This window comes from Lampris incognitus, chromosome 5 (assembly GCF_029633865.1).
Source record: "Lampris incognitus isolate fLamInc1 chromosome 5, fLamInc1.hap2, whole genome shotgun sequence".
Classification (NCBI taxonomy): domain Eukaryota; kingdom Metazoa; phylum Chordata; class Actinopteri; order Lampriformes; family Lampridae; genus Lampris; species Lampris incognitus.
Window position 1 is genome coordinate 56,268,390 of NC_079215.1, and position 22,547 is coordinate 56,290,936.

A 22,547-nucleotide genomic window follows, 5' to 3' on the forward strand; every position below is an offset into this window, starting at 1 on the left:
CGCCACCTGGACGCCCCGCTGTACTGTAATATTGATCATAGAATTGGCAGATGACCTGTCAGACAGAAGCACGGCCATGATGTTTCACTCCTTTCTGCAGTTTGAGTAGGGACGTGTTTGCTGCTGCACCGGCGTTCATCCTGGCCTGTCAAAGCACTTCAGCAGCTACACATGGAGTACATCTCCACCCGCGGTACAGAGGCAGTTAGTGTTGTGTAAACCGACTGTAAAACAATAACGGAGAAAAAGATCAGATTCCAGGTTTAATGTTAGAGATCAGCACTCAGGTAGAAATTACAAATTGCCCCGTGAAAAGGTATCTTCAGCTAAGATGTTCCTTTTGGGGCACCACCCAAACTGACGGCGTCAACGGCGTTTACAGGGTGACGAGAGATGCCATCATCGCTGCTGTCACACTGGTCAGTTTTAAGTCTGAATGGGAGTTGGGTGGGGGGTTGAGACTGGGAAAGAAAGACAATGCTAAGGAGGGGGGGGGCGAGAGAGAGAGAGAGAGAAAGAAAGCAAGGACAAGAAGGGGGAGAAGGGGGACCAAATAGTGTAGTGTCATTGATTCTAAGAATTAAGCAATGTTTTGTCACACACTGTTTATGTTCCCGTCCCACGTGTCCTTGTCCTAAACCGTTTCAGAGATCCACGGTGGTGACTGGGTGTTGTGTTGGCGATGGAGTCCCACATGTCCAATCCTTGAGAGGAGCTGCCAGGGACACCAGCCCCGGGCACAACATTCAGCGGCAGACCAAGAGGACGTTGCTGGTTTCCAAACAAGAAGGGCGACGTCCACAATTAGGTGTCACGGTCGCTGAAGTCCCAAACGCCTTTCTTCAGGAAACCAGGCTCCCGGTCACGTCGCCCAAATCGGAGTCTGCACAAAAGAAAAGAGTAATTTTGTTCTGGGGTATTTTAATACATTAGCTCATGAAACATAGCGGTGGTGCAGAGTTCGGCACGCAGGATCTAATGGATAGACTAGAATACAATACACTTTGTCATTTTTACATACATACAATGAAATTCACTCTCTGCGTTTAACCATCCTAGCTGTGTAGCTAGGAGCAGTGGGCAGCCGCCGTGCAGCACCCGGGGAATGGTTTACCCTTTCCGGGTATTGACAGCGTGGTAGACTGTGCCCGGGGATTTGAATTCAGAGTTACCTTCTCCTAGCCTTTGCCTAAAGAGGCATCAACCCACAAGGCAGCAGGTGGATTTGAAATCAGAGTTCCCTTCTCCTATCCCAATGTGTTGACTGGACTGGGCACCATGGGAAGTACCATACAGGCATGAAGGAGGACCAGATCTATCAGTAGGGATGTCGTCCTTAGCCAAAGGGCCCTTGCTGAGGTAAGGTGCTACCCCTCTACAGCCTGCGGTTGCAGTTTAGCATCTTACCCAGGACGTACCCCTCTACAGCCTGCGGTTGCAGTTTAGTGTCTTACCCAGGACACACCCCTCTACAGCCTGCGGTTGCAGTTTAGTGTCTTACCCAGGACACACCCCTCTACAGCCTGCGGTTGCAGTTTAGTGTCTTACCCAGGATGTACCCCTCTACAGCCTGCGGTTGCAGTTTAGTGTCTTACCCAGGACGTACCCCTCTACAGCCTGCGGTTGCAGTTTAGCATCTTACCCAGGATACACCCCTCTACAGCCTGCGGTTGCAGTTTAGCATCTTACCCAGGACACACCCCTCTACAGCCTGCGGTTGCAGTTTAGCATCTTACCCAGGACACACCCCTCTACAGCCTGCGGTTGCAGTTTAGCATCTTACCCAGGACACACCCCTCTACAGCCTGCGGTTGCAGTTTAGCGTCTTACCCAGGACGTAGGACGCAGGGCGCTAGGATGCAGAGGCATGTCAATGGATATGAACAATCTCCATAGGATTGATTTGAGAACGATCAGCTGACTTGTAGATGTTGTATCGGAAACGGTGGTAGCGGTTCCAAGTCTCGCCATACGATCCCTCGCTGTTTGCATCACAACAGAAGGGTGGAGGCAGCGAGAGCAGTGAAGATGTCGGAGGAGTATCACAAATTTCTCTCCTTGTTCGGAGGAATAAGCACGCAGCTCATGTTTAAGTCATGTAAACCAAACCTCGGAGAAAACCAACTCCCTCTTTAAATTATGCAGAGAAAGAGCCAAGCAAGTGAACCCCTGTTTGACATCTTTCTCCCCTGCTTGCCCTCTGCACACACTTCAGAGAGCGCTGCCTGTGCAGTCCCCGGCTGCCCAACATTAAAGATTCAGGAGTAACTTTATTGTCCCACACACTCGTACATTTGGCTTGGGCTTTTTTTTTTTTTTGGGAGTCCCCCCCTCCCCCCTTTTCTCCCCAATTGTACTTGGCCCACTTTCCCGAGTGGTCCCAGTCACTGCTCCACCCCCTCTGCCGATCTGAGGGCGGCTGCAGACTACCACATGCCTCCTCCGGTACATGTGGAGTCGCCAGCCGCTTCTTTTCACCTGACAGTGAGGGGTTTCACCAGGGGGACGTAGCGCGTGGGAGGATCACACTATTCCACCCTCGGTTCCCCCGAACAGGCTCCCCGACCGACCAGAGGAGGCGCTAGTGCAGTGACCAGGACACATACCCACATCCGGCTTCCCACCCACAGACACGGCCGATCGTGTCTGTAGGGACGCCCGACCAAGCCGGAGGTGACACGGGGATTCGACCCAGCGATCCCCGTGTTGGTAGGCAACGGAATAGACCGCCACGCCACCCGGATGCCCCTGGACACATTGTCTAGTGGGAGATACGTTTCATCACTCATCTAAATGACCTCTTCAGTCTCGACTGACTGCAGGTATCCCCACCCTTATAAACAGGTGCCGAAGTCTTGCTGAGGTCTTAAGGCATATTTACCCAGAAAGCGCTTGGGGATTACAGTGCAGCAACCCCCCCCCCCCACCCCCACCTTGCTGCTGGAGTGTCTGGGATAGGGCCACAGGCTGACAAAGTCACACAAGGGACATGGAGGATGTTTTATGTGTGTTTACACAGGGTTACGGGGAAGAGGACGAGTAGTGAAACAGTGGAGTGTGTGAGTGAACAAGACAGAGAACCCCGGGGAGGGAAGGACGCACAAAAATAAACAACAAAAAAAAGTCAAAGAGTTGGCTATGACTGATGCAATGCAGCTAGCTAGTGAATTTTGGATGAATGGAGCATCCTCCTCATGGTCAGGTCCAACAGCAATAGCGATGCTTGCGTGTATGTGTGTATATTTGCATTAGCCATGAGAACACTGTGTGTTTCTGTGTGTCTTGTGTGTGCGTAACTGTAAAATAAGAGTTGTAGGCGCTGCCAGTGCTCAGCTGTGAGAGTGTGTAAGCGTGTGTGTGTGTTTGTGTGTGTGTGTGTGAGAGAGAGGGGGAGTTCACACAGGGAAAACAGAAGGGACGGGGGGAGCTGACCCACTGCCTCCCTCGCTCTACTCGCCCATAGCTTGGCTGTTTTTCGCACTAGTAAACAAATGCCGAGGGCAAACAACGGCACCCCGCCCCGAATCAAAGCCATATGAACGACTGAACGAGAAACAAACGGGCCCGTTTCTCACGGGCATTGCTGCCTGTCACTGCAATGTCAACAATAACACGCTTTATGGTGCATGCTCAGCTGCAACGACACCCTTTGTACAAACTCCTGTTCACGTATTGTTGTCTGTCTGTTCACTGTGAGCATTGTGTAGTGTTCATATGTGTATTCACTGTATGTGAGGCTCTGCGCAAAGGGTGAAAACAAATCTCCTCTTGTAGGACGATAAAGTATAAGAGAACGGGTAGCGTCCGGGTAGCGTGGCGGTCTACCAACATGGGGATCGCCGGTTCGAATCCCCGTGTTACCTCCAGCTTGGTCGGGCGTCCCTACAGACACAATTGGCCGTGTCTGAGGGTGGGAAATCGGATGTGGGTATTTGTCCTGGTCGCTGCACTAGCACCTCCTCTGGTCGGTCGGGGCGCCTCCCGGATCGGCAGAGAGGCGGTAGAGCAGCGACCGGGACGGCTCAAAAAGAGCGGGGTAATTGGCCGGATACATTGGGGAGAAAATTTAAAAAAAGAAAGAAAACATGGAAATATATTTGGTAAATAACAAGCACATATCAAGAAGGCAAATACAGAATGCATTTTTCCTTTTGATACAGATGGGTTTTCACCTGCCAGATGTTCAACTATACACAATATATCAATATATCCCTCCATCCATTATCTGTATCACATAGCCCTGTGTGATGGCCTGGCGGCCTGTCCACGGTGTCTCCCCGCCTGCTGCCCAATGACTGCTGGGATAGGCTCCAGCATCCCCGTGACCCCGAGAGCAGGAGAAGCGGTTCGGATAACGAATGGATGGATGGATGTAGAATATATCAACAATATATACGATTCTGAAGAACTTTTTGTGCAATCTTTTGTCATGCACTTGTTAACAGTAAAACAGAAAGAAATCAGGGATGTACTGACACCAGTACTGGTGTGGTATACCGAGCCAATACCGGGCTGACACGGGACATCAGCATCCGAAATTTTACCCAAAGCTAAAAAAAATCTGACACCAACAGCCATGAATGACATGACCTGATTCTGCCTCAGTTATCTTGCTCGCCAACCCCGAACTAACGGTCTGAGTTTGCACTGTTCAGAGAACGTAATGGATGGGATCGGTCTCGATATTAGCCGATACGTACTCAGAATCAGGACTGGCAGTGAAAAAAGTGATATTGGCACATCCCTAGAGAGAAAGGTTGATGTTTCACAGCCAAAATGCACACTTGTGTATTTGGTGAGCATCTCGGCCAATAGTGGATCCATTCGAGTTGTACCAAAAGGTATCCAAAGCGCTAAATGGTAATCATGTCATAGCCAACAATGCACGCCACGTCAAGTTCATTCAGTGTGAATTTGCCTTAGATCATCAAGAGGGACTGACAGGAGACTATGTAGGCAATGTGTGCGTGCAATCTGTGCATGCTGTCTCACCCGGCTGGTGCCCTAGGGCTCTCTCTCTGAGGACACGTCCCCCTCAGCCCCGCTGCTGGTGTTGGGATCCCGTTTAGAGCGCGGCGCACCCTTCTCCCTGCTGGCATCTGAGGGGCCCTTAGGGCGGGTCTTCTCCTTCCTCTGCTGCTGATTCTCCTGCTTGGCTAGCTGAGGGACCACAGCAGACAACGTCTGGGTGCATGCTCAATAACCCAGGTGAGAAAATTCAGAGAAGGTTGATTCAGTTCATCTGGACACGACGTTTATTGAGAGAAACATTCCGTCACTCATCTAAGTGACCGCTTCGGTCTCAACTGACTGCAGGTATCGCCACCCTTATAAACAATACAGTGGCATGGTGACCGAAACCAACGACCAGTTTTCATATGCAAATTACCGTGACCATTAACTAGAGTTACAATGGCCATGTGTACTATTCACAGAGGACTGGGGAATAGTTGCAATCACAGCATTGTAAGATGGGGACAGATGTACTCTTATTGGCCAACTTGTATATCGAGGAAGTGGAAAATAGGGCTCTGATGTCCTATCCAGGGACACCAGCAAGCCATTGGTTCCGATTTGTGGACAACACCTGTGTTTGAGTCATCAGGACGCTGTACCACTGAGCTGACAACGTCCCCACCGACACAGCAGCCGGGGAAGGGGAGAAACCCCACATTAAACAGGTCCTAGTTAAGTGTGGTTATCCTAACTGGGCGTTTGTCGAAGCCAGGAAGACGCCCAAACACCGCACCAACTGATCGAAGAGAGGAGGAGGACAACAGCTGTCTAAGTGTAAACCAGTGGTGATTCCATATGTGGCGGGAGTGTCGGAACAGTTGAGACGCGTATTTTCCAAACACCGTGTCCCTGTTGCTTTCAAACTCCAAACCACACTGCACCAGAAGTTGGCCCATCCCCAGGGATCGGGTTCCCCGGCACCAACAGAGCGATATAGTGTACACTGTTAAGTGCCAGGAGGATTGCTGTAACTTGTACATTGGAGAAACCAAACGGATGCTGGCCAAGAGGATGGCACAACACAGAAGAGCTAACACGTCAGACCAGGACTCCACAGTCTACACCCATCTACAGGCCAGTGGCCACTCTTTCAAGGAGGAGGATGTGCACATCCTTGATAGGGAGGAATGCTCGTTTGAACGGGGAGTCAAAGAGGCCATCTATGAGAAGAGGGAACAACCGTCTCTGAACCGGGGGGGGGGGGGCTAAGAGTACATCTGTCACTATCTTACAGTGCTGTGATTGCAAACATTCTCCAATCCTCTGTGAATAGTACACATGGCCATTGTAACTCTAGTTAATGGTCATGGCAATTTGCATATGAAACCGATCATCGGTTTGGGTCGTTATGCCACTGTACTGTTTATAAGGGTGGGGATACCTGCAGTCAGTTGAGACTGAAGAGGTCATTTGGATGAGTGACGAAACGTTTTTCTCAATAAACGTGTCCAGATGAACTGATTCAACTTTCTGTGAGTCACAGCAGACAATAGAACCCCTTTCACAAAAATGTATATTTTCTCTTTTACTGAAGAAATAATCCTGAAAAATGTTCATTCTAGTTTGACTTATCGACACCTATGGTGGTGCAGGTAATTGCAGTGGTGTTTAACAACCGCATATCCCAGTGATCTATGTGAAATGAAACGGTCACCAGTGTTGCTGTGTCAGCAGTTTCCTCACCACTGAAAAACACAAAAACAAAATATGGGTGAACCTGGGTTTTAATTACCATTGTTAATATCTGTTGGTGAGGTAATCTGAATATTTGTGGATTAGCTTTTGTTTTTGTTTTTTTATTCCCCCCTTTTCTCCCCAATTGAATTTTGGTCAATTACCCCACTCTTCTAAGCCGCCCCGGTCGCTGCTCCACCCCCTCTGCCGATCCAGGGAGGGCTGTAGACTGCCACATGCCTCCTCCAATACATGTGGAGTCACCAGCCGCTTCTTTTCACCTGACAGTCAGGAGTTTCACCAGGGGGACGTAGCGCGTGGGAGGATCAAACTATTCCCCCCAGTTCCTCTTCCCCCCGAACAGGCACCCCAACCGACCAGAGGAGGCGCTAGTGCAGCAACCAGGATACAAACCCACATCCGGCTTCCCACCCGCAGACACACACGGCCAAGTGTGTCTGTAAGGACACAGAGCCGGAGGTAAAACAGGGACTCAAACCGGAGATGCCCGTGTTGGTAGGCAACGGAATAGACCGCTACGCTACCCGGACGCCCATTAGCTATTGTTTTAAACATCAAAAAAGATGTTTGTTTGCACCATGATACTGAAAGCTTGCCAACCACAACCACCACAATTAAATGAAATGTTCCAATATTGTTATTTCTAATTAGGACTATAGTCTTTTTTTGGGATTGTAAGCAAACAGAAACATGTCTTCATGTTACTGCAGTTCTCAGCTGTCTGCTCCTGTGATTTGACCTTTTCAGCCCGACCCAGAAGAAAATGTGATTTTAAGTAATAAAATAGGACATTTTAATTTTAGTAACACTCTGTTACTGAATTTTGTCAGTAGCATACAAATTGATTTAATGAGTAAGTATTAATTTCCTTTCTATCCCTCTCAATTTAAAAACAGACAGTTAACGCCAAAGACCTGTCAAAGACCTGACCTGCCATGTCGGTTTCTGTCCCTGATTTTATCCTCAGTCAACCCCGTGTTTCCCACACCTATTCCCCTTTCCTTCATTAGCTCCCCAGATCTTATATCCCCTGGTTTCCCTGCCAGATTGCTTCATGTCTTGTTTGTACAGCCAAGTTATCCAGCGTTCTCTAGTCCAAGTTCTACCTGTTGCTGTGTTTGAAGTCTTTTGCCTGTTCCCGGACTTTTTTTCTCTGCCTGCCTCTCATTGGACCTGATTGCCTGTTTGGACTTACTTCCCTGGTAATTTGAACTTGCGCTTTGAACCCGTTTGGTCTGTCTGCCTGCCCTTGACTATTAAACTGAGAGTTCTGTTACCTTCCTGTCTGTTAGTCATGCATTTCGGTTCTCGTCTGCCAGTTTCTTTGGGAAAAGTGACATACTACAGCTTTTTGAAATTGTGGAACCAGCTAAGTTCAGAGTGAGATCACTGCTGTGTTTCTAATCTGCTTTGGACCAAGAACTAACATTTCAGTGTTCTCAGCATTTGAAAGGGATGAAGTTAGATGACATCCATCGTTTGATTTCTAATAAGCATTCCTCCAGCTTCACCAGCTGATGACACGTGTCAGGCTTAATAGAAACGTAACGCCCAGTATCATTCGCAAAGGAATGGAAATCTAGTTTGCAATGACTGATTAATGTACCAAGGGGCAACATGTAAATACAGAAAAGAATAAGACCAAGGACAGACCCCTGTGGCCCACCATAACTGACCTTAATGTGACCTGATGTAAAACAAAGGGAGCTCTGTTAGATAAGTATGTGATCTAAACAAGGAGAGAGCAGTGTCAGTGGTCAGTGAGACCAATATAACTTTTTAGATGACCCAAAACAATGTGGTGATCAATCATGTCGAATGCTGTACTTGGGTCTAGGAGCACCGATATTGAAACTGAGCCAGAGTCTGAGCAAGTAGTAAATCATTTAACCACTTTTGTCAGAGCTGAGTTTTGGACTGATGAGGTTCACTGGATGAAAGCTGATCTATGGGTTGCGGAGCGACAGCTTTTGCAAGGAGTTTTGAAAAGAATGACAGATTTGTAGTTGGTCTGTAGTTGCTGTTCAAATCTGGGTCCAGGTTGTGCTTCTTTACGAGTGGCCTGATAACCCCTGTTTTAAAAGATGAAGCCACAATGCCATTAATCAAAGAGCTGTTTATTATCCGTATTAACTGTGGGCTTGGAGAAAAATACCAATCTGGAGGGTGTTTTAAGGGAGATTATCTCAAAGTGGGTGAGGTTGCAAGATGAAGAATGTTCAGGTGTAATCACCCCATCCTGGGTGGGAATTGAGAAGGAGGAGGATATTGTTTTTCTGATTTCATCAACTTTAGTGGTGAAGAATTCTATGTAGTCAGTTGGAGTAAGGGAGGTGCTACATATAGGGGGTGGTTTACAATTCAGTTTAGTGACAGTGTCAAAATAATTTTTTTTCTTAATTTATTTCTGATTTTTCCCTTTTTCTCCCAATTTAGTGGCCAATCGATCCCTATTTTAATTCAAACACCCAACCTTGTACTGCATGCGTTCGCCAACTGCATCTCTCCGGCCGGCAGTCTTGAAGGAGACGCCTCCCCACTTTCGTGACAAGGCGACTCCAGGCCGAACCACTGCTTTTTCCGACACACACAGACACGCATACATGTGACGAACACAAGCCGACTCCACCCCCCTCCCGAAGACAGCGTTGCCAATTGTTGCTGCTTCACCGAGTCCGGCCATAGTCGGATCTGACGCGACCGAGGCGCGAACCCCGGTCCCCAGTGGGCAACTGCATCAACACAAAGCCGATGCTTAGACCGCTACACCACCGCGGACGTTAAAATAAATTTTGGGTTATTTATTATTTTGTTATAAGGTCAGAAAAATTGAGCTGATCTAGCAGCACGAAGAGCACATTTATATACAAGTTTATTAGAGCAATGAAACCGAAAAGTTTCTTGCTTGGTTGTTCTCCCATTTGTGTTCAAGTTTTCTGTGTTTTTGTTTAAGAGACTCGATTGTACCAGGGGTACAGGTTGTAGTCTAAGTTTCCTATTAGTCAGGGGGGGAAACTGAATTAAACGCATTTAGCAATGTGAGATTAAATTTGTTAGTATACTTTTTAAGGCAACAGAACTGATCTACAGAGGTTACAGCAGACTTGAGTTGCTCAGTGAGTTTATGAATGGTAGTTCAGTCAATACGATGGGTGGTGTAGGTTTCAGGGTGACTAGTAAGATGCCCAGACATTGCAACTTAAAAAAGGAAGCAAGCAGTGTCTGAAAGGACAGGAAGATGGGGTGAAATGGCTAGATCTGAGAAAGAGAGGCCACATGTCAAGACTAAGTCAAGCGTGTGGCCATAGAGGTGAGTAGGACCTACTCAACATGCTGTATAAAAACAGTATGAGATCTAAGAAAGCTTTATTGAGTAGCTTGGATTTGTCATCAACATGCTGTATAAAAACAGTATGAGATCTAAGAAAGCTTTATTGAGTAGCTTGGATTTGTCATTAATGTGAATATTAAAATACCCCATAATTAAAAGACTGTCCATCCATGTCAGTGTGTCACAAAGAAATGTAGAAAACTCTGATATAAGAATTGTAAATAAGGCCCTGGTGGTCAATATAAAATTGCCATATGAAATGACTGCACTCACATTCACTGATTATGACAGGGATTTTACTATAGTTGTGAAGGATAGGTTACCATTGGGAGTTTTATCATTTGAATTTGTAAAAATTGGCCATGAGCCGGCAGGACCCTCTCTATCAAGAGTGGGTGTATTTAGAATCAAAATTAGGTTGTTAAGGTCTTGCTGGGATGTGAGTCAGAAGGAGTTAAAAGCTATATAGTTACAACAATTTGACACCAGTTGCCTGGTCCCTTTTCAGTTTGGATGTAAGCCATCAGTTTTATGCAAATCATGCTTAGTCTAAAACAAATCAAAATGGCTGGTAAAACCATAACCTGTTGCTGTACAGAAGTTTTGCAACCACTGATGAAGGCTAAAAAGATGGCTAAAATGTTCAGATCTGGTCGACATAATGGGGATAGGATCAGATAGGATACAGTGTTTGCCCAGGCTCTCAATAGTTAATGCCAATGATTCCATCTCACACTGGAGCTTAACTGACTTTCTCGACATGATTTATTCCTGCATGCACTATGACTGTGTGGACTGAAGGGTGACGCCCAATCAGCGTTGGTGAGAGTTTGATCAAATCTGCCACTTTGCCACCAGAAAGGCAATAGGTTACGGTACTGGGTAGATCCAAAAATCTAATAATGGAGTCACCCAAAACCAGAACTTCAGGCTTATTATTGTTTCCAGTGCCACCATACATGGAGAGTTTGGGTGGAAGCTGGTGATTAGCAATCACCGGGCTAGCTATGCTAGTGACACTGGCACTGCTGCAGGAGATGGCGTCATGGTCTGACAGTGGTGTGGGAAGGGTTGGCTGTATCAGCAGCCTTACCAGGTGCCCAAATGGAGTTATCTCTAGGATAAATACTACATAAGGACACTGAGGCTGATAGTCAGGGATGTTTGCCAATGGGAGAACTATTTCCGGAGCTAGAAGTGCTACGCGGGTAGCGCTTTTTGGATGTTGCTGTAATTCGGTTTGCTACCAGAGAGTGAGAAAATGGGGAAATTGGGTCATCAGTGACCTCGGCCAGAGGAGCAAAGCAATTGAAGAGCTGAGGAGAATCATCTTCACCATTGGGGTTGTAGAGACGAAGGGAGAGTTTCCTCCTGCCTTTCACCACCGCTGCCCACGAGGAGCAGCTGAGAGTGAGGCTAGTTCCACCCCCATGTAGCGTGGTTGCCGAGACCAATGGGGACCGACAGCCCAGCTGTTCCAGACTGGCTAACCAAGAAGAGACCTCCATTTTTCACTGGAGAAGACCCATGATAAGAAACTCAATGGATCGCAACTCAATTTTTATGTCTGTGATTGTTGATGTCCTAGCCATTCTTTAGCGGGAGACTTCAATTGGACAGTCAGAGAGACAAGATCATCAAGGTAGGTTAAGGAGTCAACATAGGTAAGGAGATTGACCCAAGTTATCCTTCTAGTAACGTTAGCTGTCCATTTAGGTCATATATTTACAGTCAATGCCAGCAGGGGAATGGAGTGTACTGTAGTATGTCACACGCAATCAGGCTAGTGAGATGATCCAGAGGCTGAACGCAGAAAACAGAAAGAAACTTCGGCAGCAGTGTTGAATTGTGCGAAATTACTCCGTTGTTCACTTGTAGCAGCCGTAGCAGTCAGATAAACAACCTCCATAAGATAAGATGCTGAGGTCCAAATTTAACGATGACAAACCGTGAAACTGGCTTGTGCTTTCTCAAACAACACTTACTGGCAATGGGCCCAGACGGGCCCGGCTGTGGTGATCCAGCTCTTGACGTTGGTATAGCTTGGTTCCCAGTTAACCAACAATATAAAATAACTTTGTAATCCATCTCTGACCCTGGCTGAAGTCGGGCAGGGATGTAGCTGGGACTGCTAGTGTAGTGTAAGAGAGACTAGGGCCATAGCACAAGTGGAAGTGCTGTGAAGCACCAAGGTTTTGCTGGCAATTCATTTCAGCGCCACATCAACAGAACATGCAACGAAATGTGATGAAAGCACAAGTCGCACCACAATGAAGGAGCTGAACAGAAAAGGAAAGCTATTTTGTAAAATGTTGGCAGTACAAAACACAGGGATTCACTTGAAGTGACAGATGGTTTATGTTATCTGCCAGCACACCTATCAGCACTGACAGACTGAGCCAGCACTAACAATTGTCAACACTGCTTCTTTGGCACAACTACATCCAACAGATCCATTATTAACGTTATTAGCTGCAGCCGTGTCTACCCTGGCAAAAAATAATATACAAAAAGTTTTTTTCTGCCATGTCCTCTTTAACACTATGACCCCAGAGGTTTGTATTTGATGTTTATGTGAATTTATGCATGCTGTATGAGTGGCAGTAAACACAGATCTCTTTCATCCATTATCTGAACCGCTTATCCTGCTCTCAGGGTCGCGGGGATGCTGGAGCCTATTCCAGCAGTCATTGGGCGGCAGGCGGGGAGACACCCTGGACAGGCCGCTAGGCCATCTTTGTTTTCTGGAAAGTGGTGTATATTAAGAGACCGTGCCTGCATTGTTTCAGAGCTGTCTCAGAGGTTTCAGAGGTCCGTTTATTTACCACACACAATCTAAAGCAAAAACTGAAATTATCTATAGGATACAGCCAAGTACTGCGTATTACTTGGCACAGGCCTCAGTTCACAGAACCGAGGCCTGTGCCAAGTAATACGGAGTGAATATGTGAACTGTTACTGCTCCCTGGCTAATGGACTTAGCCCGCATCTAGCTTTCATAAACTCCATCCATCCATCCATCCATTAGCTGAACCGCTTATCCTGCTCTCAGGGTCGCGAGGATGCTGGAGCCTATTCCAGCAGTCATTGGGCGGCAGGCGGGGAGACACCCTGGACAGGCCGCCATACACACACACACACACACACACACACAAACATTCATACCTAGGGACAATTTAATACGGCCAATTCACCTGATCTGCATGTCTTTGGACTGTGGGAGGAAACCGGAGCCCCCAGAGGAAACCCACACAGACTCAGGGAGAACATGCAAACGCCACACAGAGGACGACCCGGGACAACCCCCAAGGTTGGACTACCCCAGGGCTCGAACCCAGGACCTTCTTGCTGTGAGGCGACTGCGCTAACCACTGCGTTACCGTGCCGCCACTTTCATAAACTCTCACTTCACAAAGAACAAAACTAGTGTAATTTACAGCTATGAATCAGTGTTTACTAAGCTGTGAAGAGGCATTATCTCTGTAGGCTGTACACCTTTTACTAAATGTTTTGTTTCAGACCTAATAAAAACAGCAAACAAAGAGCTACAAGGTAGTTACACCGCTGTTGGCGAACACAACGCTGTAGAGTCCATAGAGAGACGGCTCACCATTATGCACTGCGATTCACAAGTTGCACAGTGGTCCCACTGTGTATATATTTTTTTCTTCATTTTTAAAATCCCGGCCAATTACCCAACTCTTCCGAGCCGTCCTGGTCTCTGCTTCCACCCCCTCCTGCCCATCCGGGGAGGGCTGCAGACTACCACACACCTCCTCCGATACATGTGGAGTCGGCAGCCGCTACTTTTCACCTGACAGTGAGGAGTTTCACCAGGGGGACGTAGCATGTGGGAGGATCACGCTTATCCCCCAACCCCCGAACAGGCACCCCGACCGACCAGAGGAGGCACTAGCGCAGCGACCAGGACCACATACCCACATCAGGCTTCCCACCCGCAGACACAGCCAGTTGTGTGTGTAGGGACGCCTGACCAAGCCTTTTATAAGATGCCTTATATAAGTCAGCACCAGGGATGCGGCTTGAAAAAAATCTCAAATGTGCAAAACTATTTTCACTCAATCCGAGCACCTTTCGATTATTTAAAGATGTTTAGACTTCAGATATTTTAAGATATTAAAATATCTGGAGATGTTTGGAATCTTTATTTTTACAAGGACGCACAATAAAAATTAGCTAAATATAAATTAAACATTTAGTTTAAAAAAAAATAACGGTATACTTGCTTAACATGAATTATTCATGAGCAGTTTTTTTTTTTTAACTGGCTGCAGAAGATATCAGAGCCATATTGGTTATATTTGTTTTTGGATGAGGTGTAGTTTAAAGTATACTGATCCAAGGCCTCCCGGTGCCCCAGTAGGCAGCGCCGTATGTTAGAATAAAATCCAAGCCGGCCGCTCTGATGGCCGAGCGGAATAGACCGCCGTTCTTGCAATCCGCTCGTCATGTGGCTGGGGGGTTTAGATCCCAGACTCGCCGTAACCGGTCACGGCCAGAGGGTCCACGGGCTAAGGCATTCATTAGGCCACCCTTACCTGAGGGATAGTGGGTGTAGATCGGTGTAGCGTTCGGGGACTCGTCGTTCTCCGTTTTTCATTAGAGGTCCAACACACATATTAGACTACTCTAAGGTTGGTGCACTTAGAAAACTACAATGCATCTAAGATGTAGCTCAAGTCCACGTCTAAGTTTGTCTTCATTTAATGGCTGGGAGAGCTGGTGCTGGATCGGGTCGGAGAACTTGGTCTGCTGCGTCCTGTGGGCCCAAGGATCACGACTCTGACCGGAGCTGCGCCCAAACAGGAAACACCGAGGGCGGTCTGACAGGATGCGGAAGCGGGGCAGGCTAAGCTAACTGCTAGCACATGCAGACAGACAGTTGTGGCAGTCATCCTGGCTGGTGTTCGTTCTCCCGGACAGTGAATTTTTTTATTTTATTTATTTTATTTTTAGTTTAGATATATGTGGTAGTTTGGATATGTGTTCTTATAGTTCTTGGATGTGTTTTGTCTTGGTGTTGTACTGCTGTGGGCTGGGGGGAAACGGTGTCCCGTTTCATTTCATGTGCGCAAGTGCATTAAAGGCAATGACAAATAAAGTGTTTCTGATTTCTGAAGTGTAGTGATCATTATTCATGTCAGAACCTAGAGTTGAACCCTCTGAAGGTTTCTTGGGTGCAATTAAAATAAACACATATCATTAGAGGTACCTAATACCTGACAGGTACACATGCTTTCCACTCACATCCAAGCAGCTCTTACACATTTCTTTAGTCACTCGATCAAAAAATAGTACTTGGGATTGTTATGTCAAAACCTGTGTTGGTGAAAGCATCCCTGATCAAGTCAGCAAAGATGACCTCAGTCAGCAGGACCAGCACTCTTCTCTGATGGTGCTGCGTGAGCACACACCCTCATCTATTCTCTCCTCCTCTGGAGCTATTCTAGAACGTCATATGATCACTTCAATGAGGCTACTGTGATGACTGCGTACACTGCCACTCTCTCTCACCCCCCCCCCCCACCACCACACACACACACACACACACACACAACCATTCTGAGCTTTACACAGTGAGGCTAGTCAATGCCTTGGGTTACACCACCTCTCTCAGTCTCTCTTTCTATTACGGTCCATAAAACACGTCACTAGAGGAATATATATGTAGGTATGCCATCGCTCACAGGACGACTGAGAAGAATTCACAAAAAAATGACTGTAAACACAGCTAGTAAAACTTTCACAGTAGCCAATAAATATTCATGAAGTGAGTGTCACGTTAAAAAAACGCAACATTGCATAAGATGCTGCATTATTCATGCAGCACGAGTCAGACACAAAAAAAATGTGTCATCCCCACGTGAACCCAGCCTGTGGTGGTGCCAAACTACCGCCTCATTTTATACTGTAACATCATGTAAATAAACCACTACCTCACTTTATACTGTAACATCATGTAAATAAGCTACCGCCTCACTTTATACTGTAACATCATGTAAATTAACTACCGCCTCACTTTATTCTGTAACATCATGTAAATAAACTACCGTCCCACTTTATACTGTAACATCATGTAAATAAACTACCGTCCCACCTTATACTGTAACATCATGTAAATAAACTACCTTCCCACTTTATACTGTAACATCATGTAAATAAACTACCGTCCCACCTTATACTGTAACATCATGTAAATAAACTACCGTCCCACCTTATACTGTAACATCATGTAAATAAACTACCGTCCCACCTTATACTGTAACATCATGTAAATAAACTACGGTCTCACTTTATAATGTAACATCATGTAAATAAACTACCGTCCCACCTTATACTGTAACATCATGTAAATAAACTACGGTCTCACTTTATACTGCAACATCATGTAAATAAACTACCGTCCCACTTTATACTGTAACATCATGTAAATAAACTACCGTCCCACCTTATACTGTAACATCATGTAAATAAACTACGGTCTCACTTTATACTGCAACATCATGTAGATAAACTACCGTCTCACTTTATACTGTAACATCATGTAAATAAACTACTGTCCCACTTTATAATGTAACATCATGTAATGTCACATCATGTAAATAAACTACCATCTCACTTTATAATATAATATCATGTAAACAAACTACCGCCCCACTTTATAATGTAACATCATGTAATGTCACATCATGTAAATAAACTACCATCTCACTTTATAATGTAACATCATGTAAATAAACTACCATCTCACTTTATAATGTAACATCATGTAAATAAACTACCGTCTCACTTTATACTGTAACATCATGTAAATAAACTACCATCCCACTTTATAATGTAACATCATGTAAATAAACTACCGTCTCACTTTATACTGTAACATCATGTAAATAAACTACCATCCCACTTTATAATGTAACATCATGTAAATAAACTATCGTCTCATTTTATAATGTAACATCATGTAACTAAACTACCGTCTCACTTCATACTGTAACATCATGTAAATAAACTACCGCCTCATTTTGTAATGTAACATCATGTAAATAAACTACCACCTCACTTTATAATGTAACATCATGTAAATAAACTACCGTCTCACTTTATAATGTAACATCATGTAAATAAACTACCGTCTCACTTTATAATGTAACATCATGTAAATAAAATGGAGTGGGAGAGGCTCTCTTCACACACAGCCAAATGGTTCAGACAGACAGACCGGCCGATAGATAGATAGTTTACAAGGCCGGTGGAATTTGTTTTCGGAACAATATCTACAAACTCTGCAGCACAACACATACATGTACAACAGCAAACACTCCACATATCATGAAAATGCAGTGATACAGAACACATTACACACAACTATACATACAATAGGTGAACGGTATACATGCATATGCATATGTACACCAGTGGTGTGTGAGGAGGGGACTAGAGGGAGGAGTTCAGAGTCCTGATAACTAGGGGGAAAAAGCTGTTTGTGAAGTGTTTAGTCTTAGTGGACGTGACCTGTAGTGCCTCCCTGAGGGAAGGAGCTGGAAGAGGTGTTGAGCAGGATGTGAGGGGTCGGAGATGATCTTCTTTGCTCACTTTACAGTCCGGTGATTGTGTAGAAATTCAACTGACGGGAGTGGGTTGCCTATGATTTTGGATGCCTTGTTGACAATCCGCTGCAGTTTTTTCATGTTCGACTGTCCATGCTGCCGTACCATACTGTAATAGAAGATGTTATGATGGGCTCAGTGATGGGTGAGTAGAACAGAACAAGAAGCTGCTGTTTGAGCCGGTATTTTTTAAATTGCATAAGGAAGTAAAGTCATTGTTGAGCTTCTGTAATGATATGTTCATTATTAGCTTTCCACTTCAGGTTATTGCGGATGTATGTTCTGTGGAATTCAAAAGAGTCGGTGGTGGTGATGGGATCTCTGTCTACTTGTATGGGTGTTTTGGGATTTGGCATGCATCGGAAGTCAATAATGAATTGCTGGGCTTTGTCTGTATTAAGCAGGAGGTCATTGTTTGCGTACCAAGTGACAGCTTGGTCCACTTCAATGCAGTACTGAGTTTCATCACTGTTGGCGATGAGGCCTATGGTTGTCACCGGTGTATTTCATTATTTGTACAGAACTGTGCATGGATGTTAAGTGGGTGGTGTAACATGAGAAGAGCCAGGGGGAGAGAACACAGCACTGAGAAGCTCCTGTACTGAGGGTAAAAGGGTGTTTGGTTAGGTTATTAACCTTCAACCTCTGTGGCCTGTTCCACAGGAAGTTCTGAATCCAGTGGCATATGGCTGGGTCAATGTTCATGTCCAAGAGTATGGTAAAGAGTTTGAGCAGGTCAGTGGAGCTCAAGGTGGAACTAAAGTCTATGAACAAGAAGCATGTGTAGATGTTTGGTGATTCCAGGTGTTTGATAGGAAAACTGATATGGGTCCATCAGTGGGGAGGTGCAGGATTTTAAGTATGACAGATTGACGCTCAAATGCCTCCATGGCCACAGATGTTAGGCCAACTGGTCTGAAGTCACTGAGGCAGGTGCTCTTTGAAGACTTCGGCACAAGAATGGTGTTAGATAGTTTGAAGCACTGTGGGACTGTATACTGGCTTAGAGAAGCATTAAATATATGGTGGTAAACACTGGGGCCAGTTGAGCTGCACTGTGGCTCAGCAAAGCAGGACTGATCCCGTCTGGCCCCGCTGCTTTCCTGATGTTCAGCTTCTTGAATGTACTCGTCCTCCTGGATGCAGAAGGGTGGCATTGGAGTAAGAGTAGGGGGGAATGGCTGGTGGAATAGGTTTTTCAAATCTTGCCTAAAACTTGTTTCATCTATCTGGGAGGTTAGGGTCACTATATGGAGGGCAGCAGGGGCGGGGTTTTGTTTGTAATTGGTCATGTCAAGTTTTTTTCCATACTGACCTGGAGTTAATAGATGAGAATTGTTGTTCCAATTTCGTTGCATAGCTGGACTTATTTCAGCACACAACTTATATTTGGCTACTCTGTATTGATCCCGGTCTCCATTTTTGTACCCCCAGTTCTTTACTTTGCATAGGAGGTATAATTCTTTGGAGAACCAGGCTTTTTTATTGCCATTGAACGTCACTGTTTTGGTAGCGGTGCACATTAAGAGACTCTTGTTGACTGAGGAATGAGTTCTTCACCCCGAATAAACCAATCATCAGATTTCCCAAACATTTAAATCTTAATATTGGGCTACAAAAATAAGAAGAAAGGAATTGCAACCCAACTGAAACTTGACATGACCGGGTCACACATTACAATTGCTTGAATTATTTTGGATTTTAGCCTAGACTCCAAAAGATCAATGTGTAAATTTTTTAGTGCACAGAATAAAAATGTGCAAATAATAAAAAATGTTACCATGGCCAAGGCCACTCCACCACTGCAGAAAGGACCTTCTCCTTTCGGCTTGTTCCCTGTTTTTCAGGGGTCGCCAGTCGCCACAACGGATTTGATAATTTCCATCCTGTGAGAACACAGCATCAATTGGCGGCCATTGTTAACCCAGGCCTTGATCGATCTAGTAGGTTCTTATCAATCCGCATACTGATTTGGCAAAATTTTATGTCGGACGCCCTCCTGACACAACCACTAACCCTATGGACGAGGGCACAGGTAAAGCGCTGGATGCCATCCCAGTATTCATGGACATGCCCCCATGCCTGTCACCATACTACTGCAGAAAGAATGAGTTTCATTATACTGTACAGTACAATACTATTGTTTTCTGGGCGTTTGACCCCCCCACCCCCACCCCAGTGGACTAAATCCCTGATTCATGGAAAGAAAGGAACAGTGTCTGTTGGCAATCGTTTCATTCCCCCTCTGCCAGGCTTAGCCTATTGGCTGGTCTGTTATCCCTTGTGTTCAAGCCTTGGCTTTAGCTCCTCGGCCCCCACAGGAAAACATCCCTAACAGACAAGATTAAAATTCAGGCGGCTGCTTAGAATCCTCCCATTGGGGCTTGTGAGCCAAGCCCACAGTGGGGCGAGCAGCCAAAGCCGGCCCATGACCGAGGTCTGTTGCCGGTCTGTTGATGTTGGCTGAGGTCCACTGAAGTGCCCAGAATTAAATTCAGGACGATGTTGGGGATGAATAAATAAACATTTCTCAGATGGACGCAATATAAGGCCAATGGAATATAAGGCACCCACCCCCCCGACTTGGTTTGGATTGCCTCTGAATGGTGGGATAACTATTTAGCTTCTGGGTTATACAGCTTGACAGAAGGACTTGCTACAGAAACTCAGCTGCAATACAAATTAGGCAAGTTTGACAAATACTTAAGAGTTTACTTAGAGAGTCGGTCAGCTCACCTACAGCAGGTATTACAAATGAGGGTAACCTTTTGAACGTTCAGCTACAATAGAAGAAGACGTCTTAGCTTGACGAAGGTTTTTCCTGCTATTGCCAAGGCAACAGATTGCAGGATAGGTGCACCGGGAAGTGGCCGGGTGGATTCCCACAGGGGACAGATAAGGACTGAAACATGACATAACAACAGAAAGCCCCCCGAAGCCTACAGAGATCTAACGTTGCCAATCATCCAAAACCAACACACAACACCTGTCTCACCCAACTCAACACAGAAGCACATCTGGCTGAGCACAATTTTGTGGCTTTCAGCTTGGCCAGGAGCAGGCTGGGAGAGAACACAGCAAATCAGTCTGTCTCCACAAGGACGTTAGAGAAATGACTACAGCACAGGTTGATTTTGTAATGATTTCGAATGTTATAATTGCAATCCATACTTCTAAAGTTTTACTAACACAAGGACAGACACAACCACAAATGTGTATTGCAATCAATTTTCCTTTATGTTGCATTTTAGTATCAAGGCAGCACTAAATTGTTTATAACAACCATTCACGGATCAGATTTGTGCATGGACATGGACTATGTGCCCTTTCTCAGGTTTTATTCGACAGAAGCGGATAGATTAACTGAGATGAGGTTTCACCAGGTCAGCCACGAATAAAAAAACAGCAATAGGATCGTTTCCACTTGAATGAAGAATAATTGGGTAAGTAAAAGAAAGGTGAATCAGTTCATCTGGATACAGCGTTTAGTGACAGATACATTTCATCACTCATCTAAGGGACCTCTTCAGTCTAACCTGATTGGTTAAGTGTGGTAATCCTAACTGGGCGTTTGTCAAAGCCAGGAAGACGCCCAAACAGTGCACCAGTCGATCGAAGTGAGGAGAAAGACAACAACTGTCTAAGTGTAAACCAGTGGTGATTCCCTATGTGGTGGGAGTGTCGGAACAGCTGAGATGTGTATTTACAAAACACCGTGTCTCAGTTGCTTTCAAAACACACTGCGCCAGAAATTGGTCCACTCCAAGGATCGGGTCAACCGGCACCAACAGAACAATATAGTGTACGCTGTTAAGTGCCAGGAGGATTGCTGTGACTTGTGCATCAGGGAAACCAAACGGATGCTGGCCAAGAGGATGGCATAACACAGAAGAACTACACATCAGGCCAGGACTCCACGGTCTACACCATCTACAGGCCAGTGGCCACTCTTTCAAGGATGAGGATGTGCACACCCTTGATCGGGAGGAACGCTGGTTTGAATGGGGAGTCAAAGAGGCCATTTATGTGACGAGGGAACGACCATCTCTGAACCGGGGGGTGTCACCATCTTACAATGTTGTGACTGCGACTATTACTCAATCCTCTGTGAATAGTACACATGACCACTGAAACTCTAGTAAATGGTCACGCCCATGTTTGTATATGAAACTTATCATTGGTTTTGGTTGTTATGCAACTGTATTGTTTATAAGGGTGGGGACACCTGCGGCCAGTTGAGTCTGAAGAGGTCACTTAGATGATGATGATGAAACATATCTGTCAATAAACGTTGTGTCCAGATGAACTGATTCAACCTTCTTACCTGGATTATTGAGCATGCATCAAGACAAATAACTGGGTAAGGTAACAGATTTTTTATTTTATTTTGAGATACTCTATTGATACCTTAAGTGAAATTCTTCTCTATATTTAAATCATCCTAGCTGTGCAGCTAGGAGCAGTGGGCAGCCGCCATGCAGCACCTGGGGACCAACTCCAGCTTGTCTCACGACGTCTCAGGTCAGGGGCCAGACAGGAGTATTAACCCTAACATGTATGTCTTTTTTTTTTTTTTTATTGTGGGGGATACCGGAGCACCCGGAGAAAACCCACCACAGACATGGGGAGAACATGCAAACTCCACACAGCACATCCCGGGATGAACCCCAAGTTTGGACAACCCCGGGGTTCGAACTCAGGACCTTCTTGCTGTGAGGCGACAGTGCTAACCACTGTGCCGCCCCGATGGTGAAAGATGTATCATCAAAGTGTAGTGTATTTGGATGGTGAAAGGTTTCTTATATAACTCTTGGAAGAACATGCTCTACATTGTATAGGTGGTAAAGATGGTTGAATTTGAGATATACAATGGC

General features: G+C 45.6%; 1 protein-coding gene across 2 annotated transcripts in view; it reads right to left on the bottom strand.

The window, feature by feature from the left end:
* Positions 1–250: 250 nt before the first annotated feature.
* The window catches only part of dtd1 (D-aminoacyl-tRNA deacylase 1), a 31,116-nt gene continuing 8,819 nt past the window's right edge, over positions 251–22,547 (bottom strand). For both annotated transcript variants that reach the window (XM_056280358.1, XM_056280356.1), the window contains 2 exons: positions 4,993–5,160; positions 251–883 (listed from right to left, as the gene is read on the bottom strand). In XM_056280358.1, the coding sequence (XP_056136333.1) occupies positions 5,005–5,160 (156 nt within the window). In that variant the 3' untranslated portion in view covers positions 251–883; positions 4,993–5,004. The remainder of the gene's footprint in view (positions 884–4,992; positions 5,161–22,547) is intronic.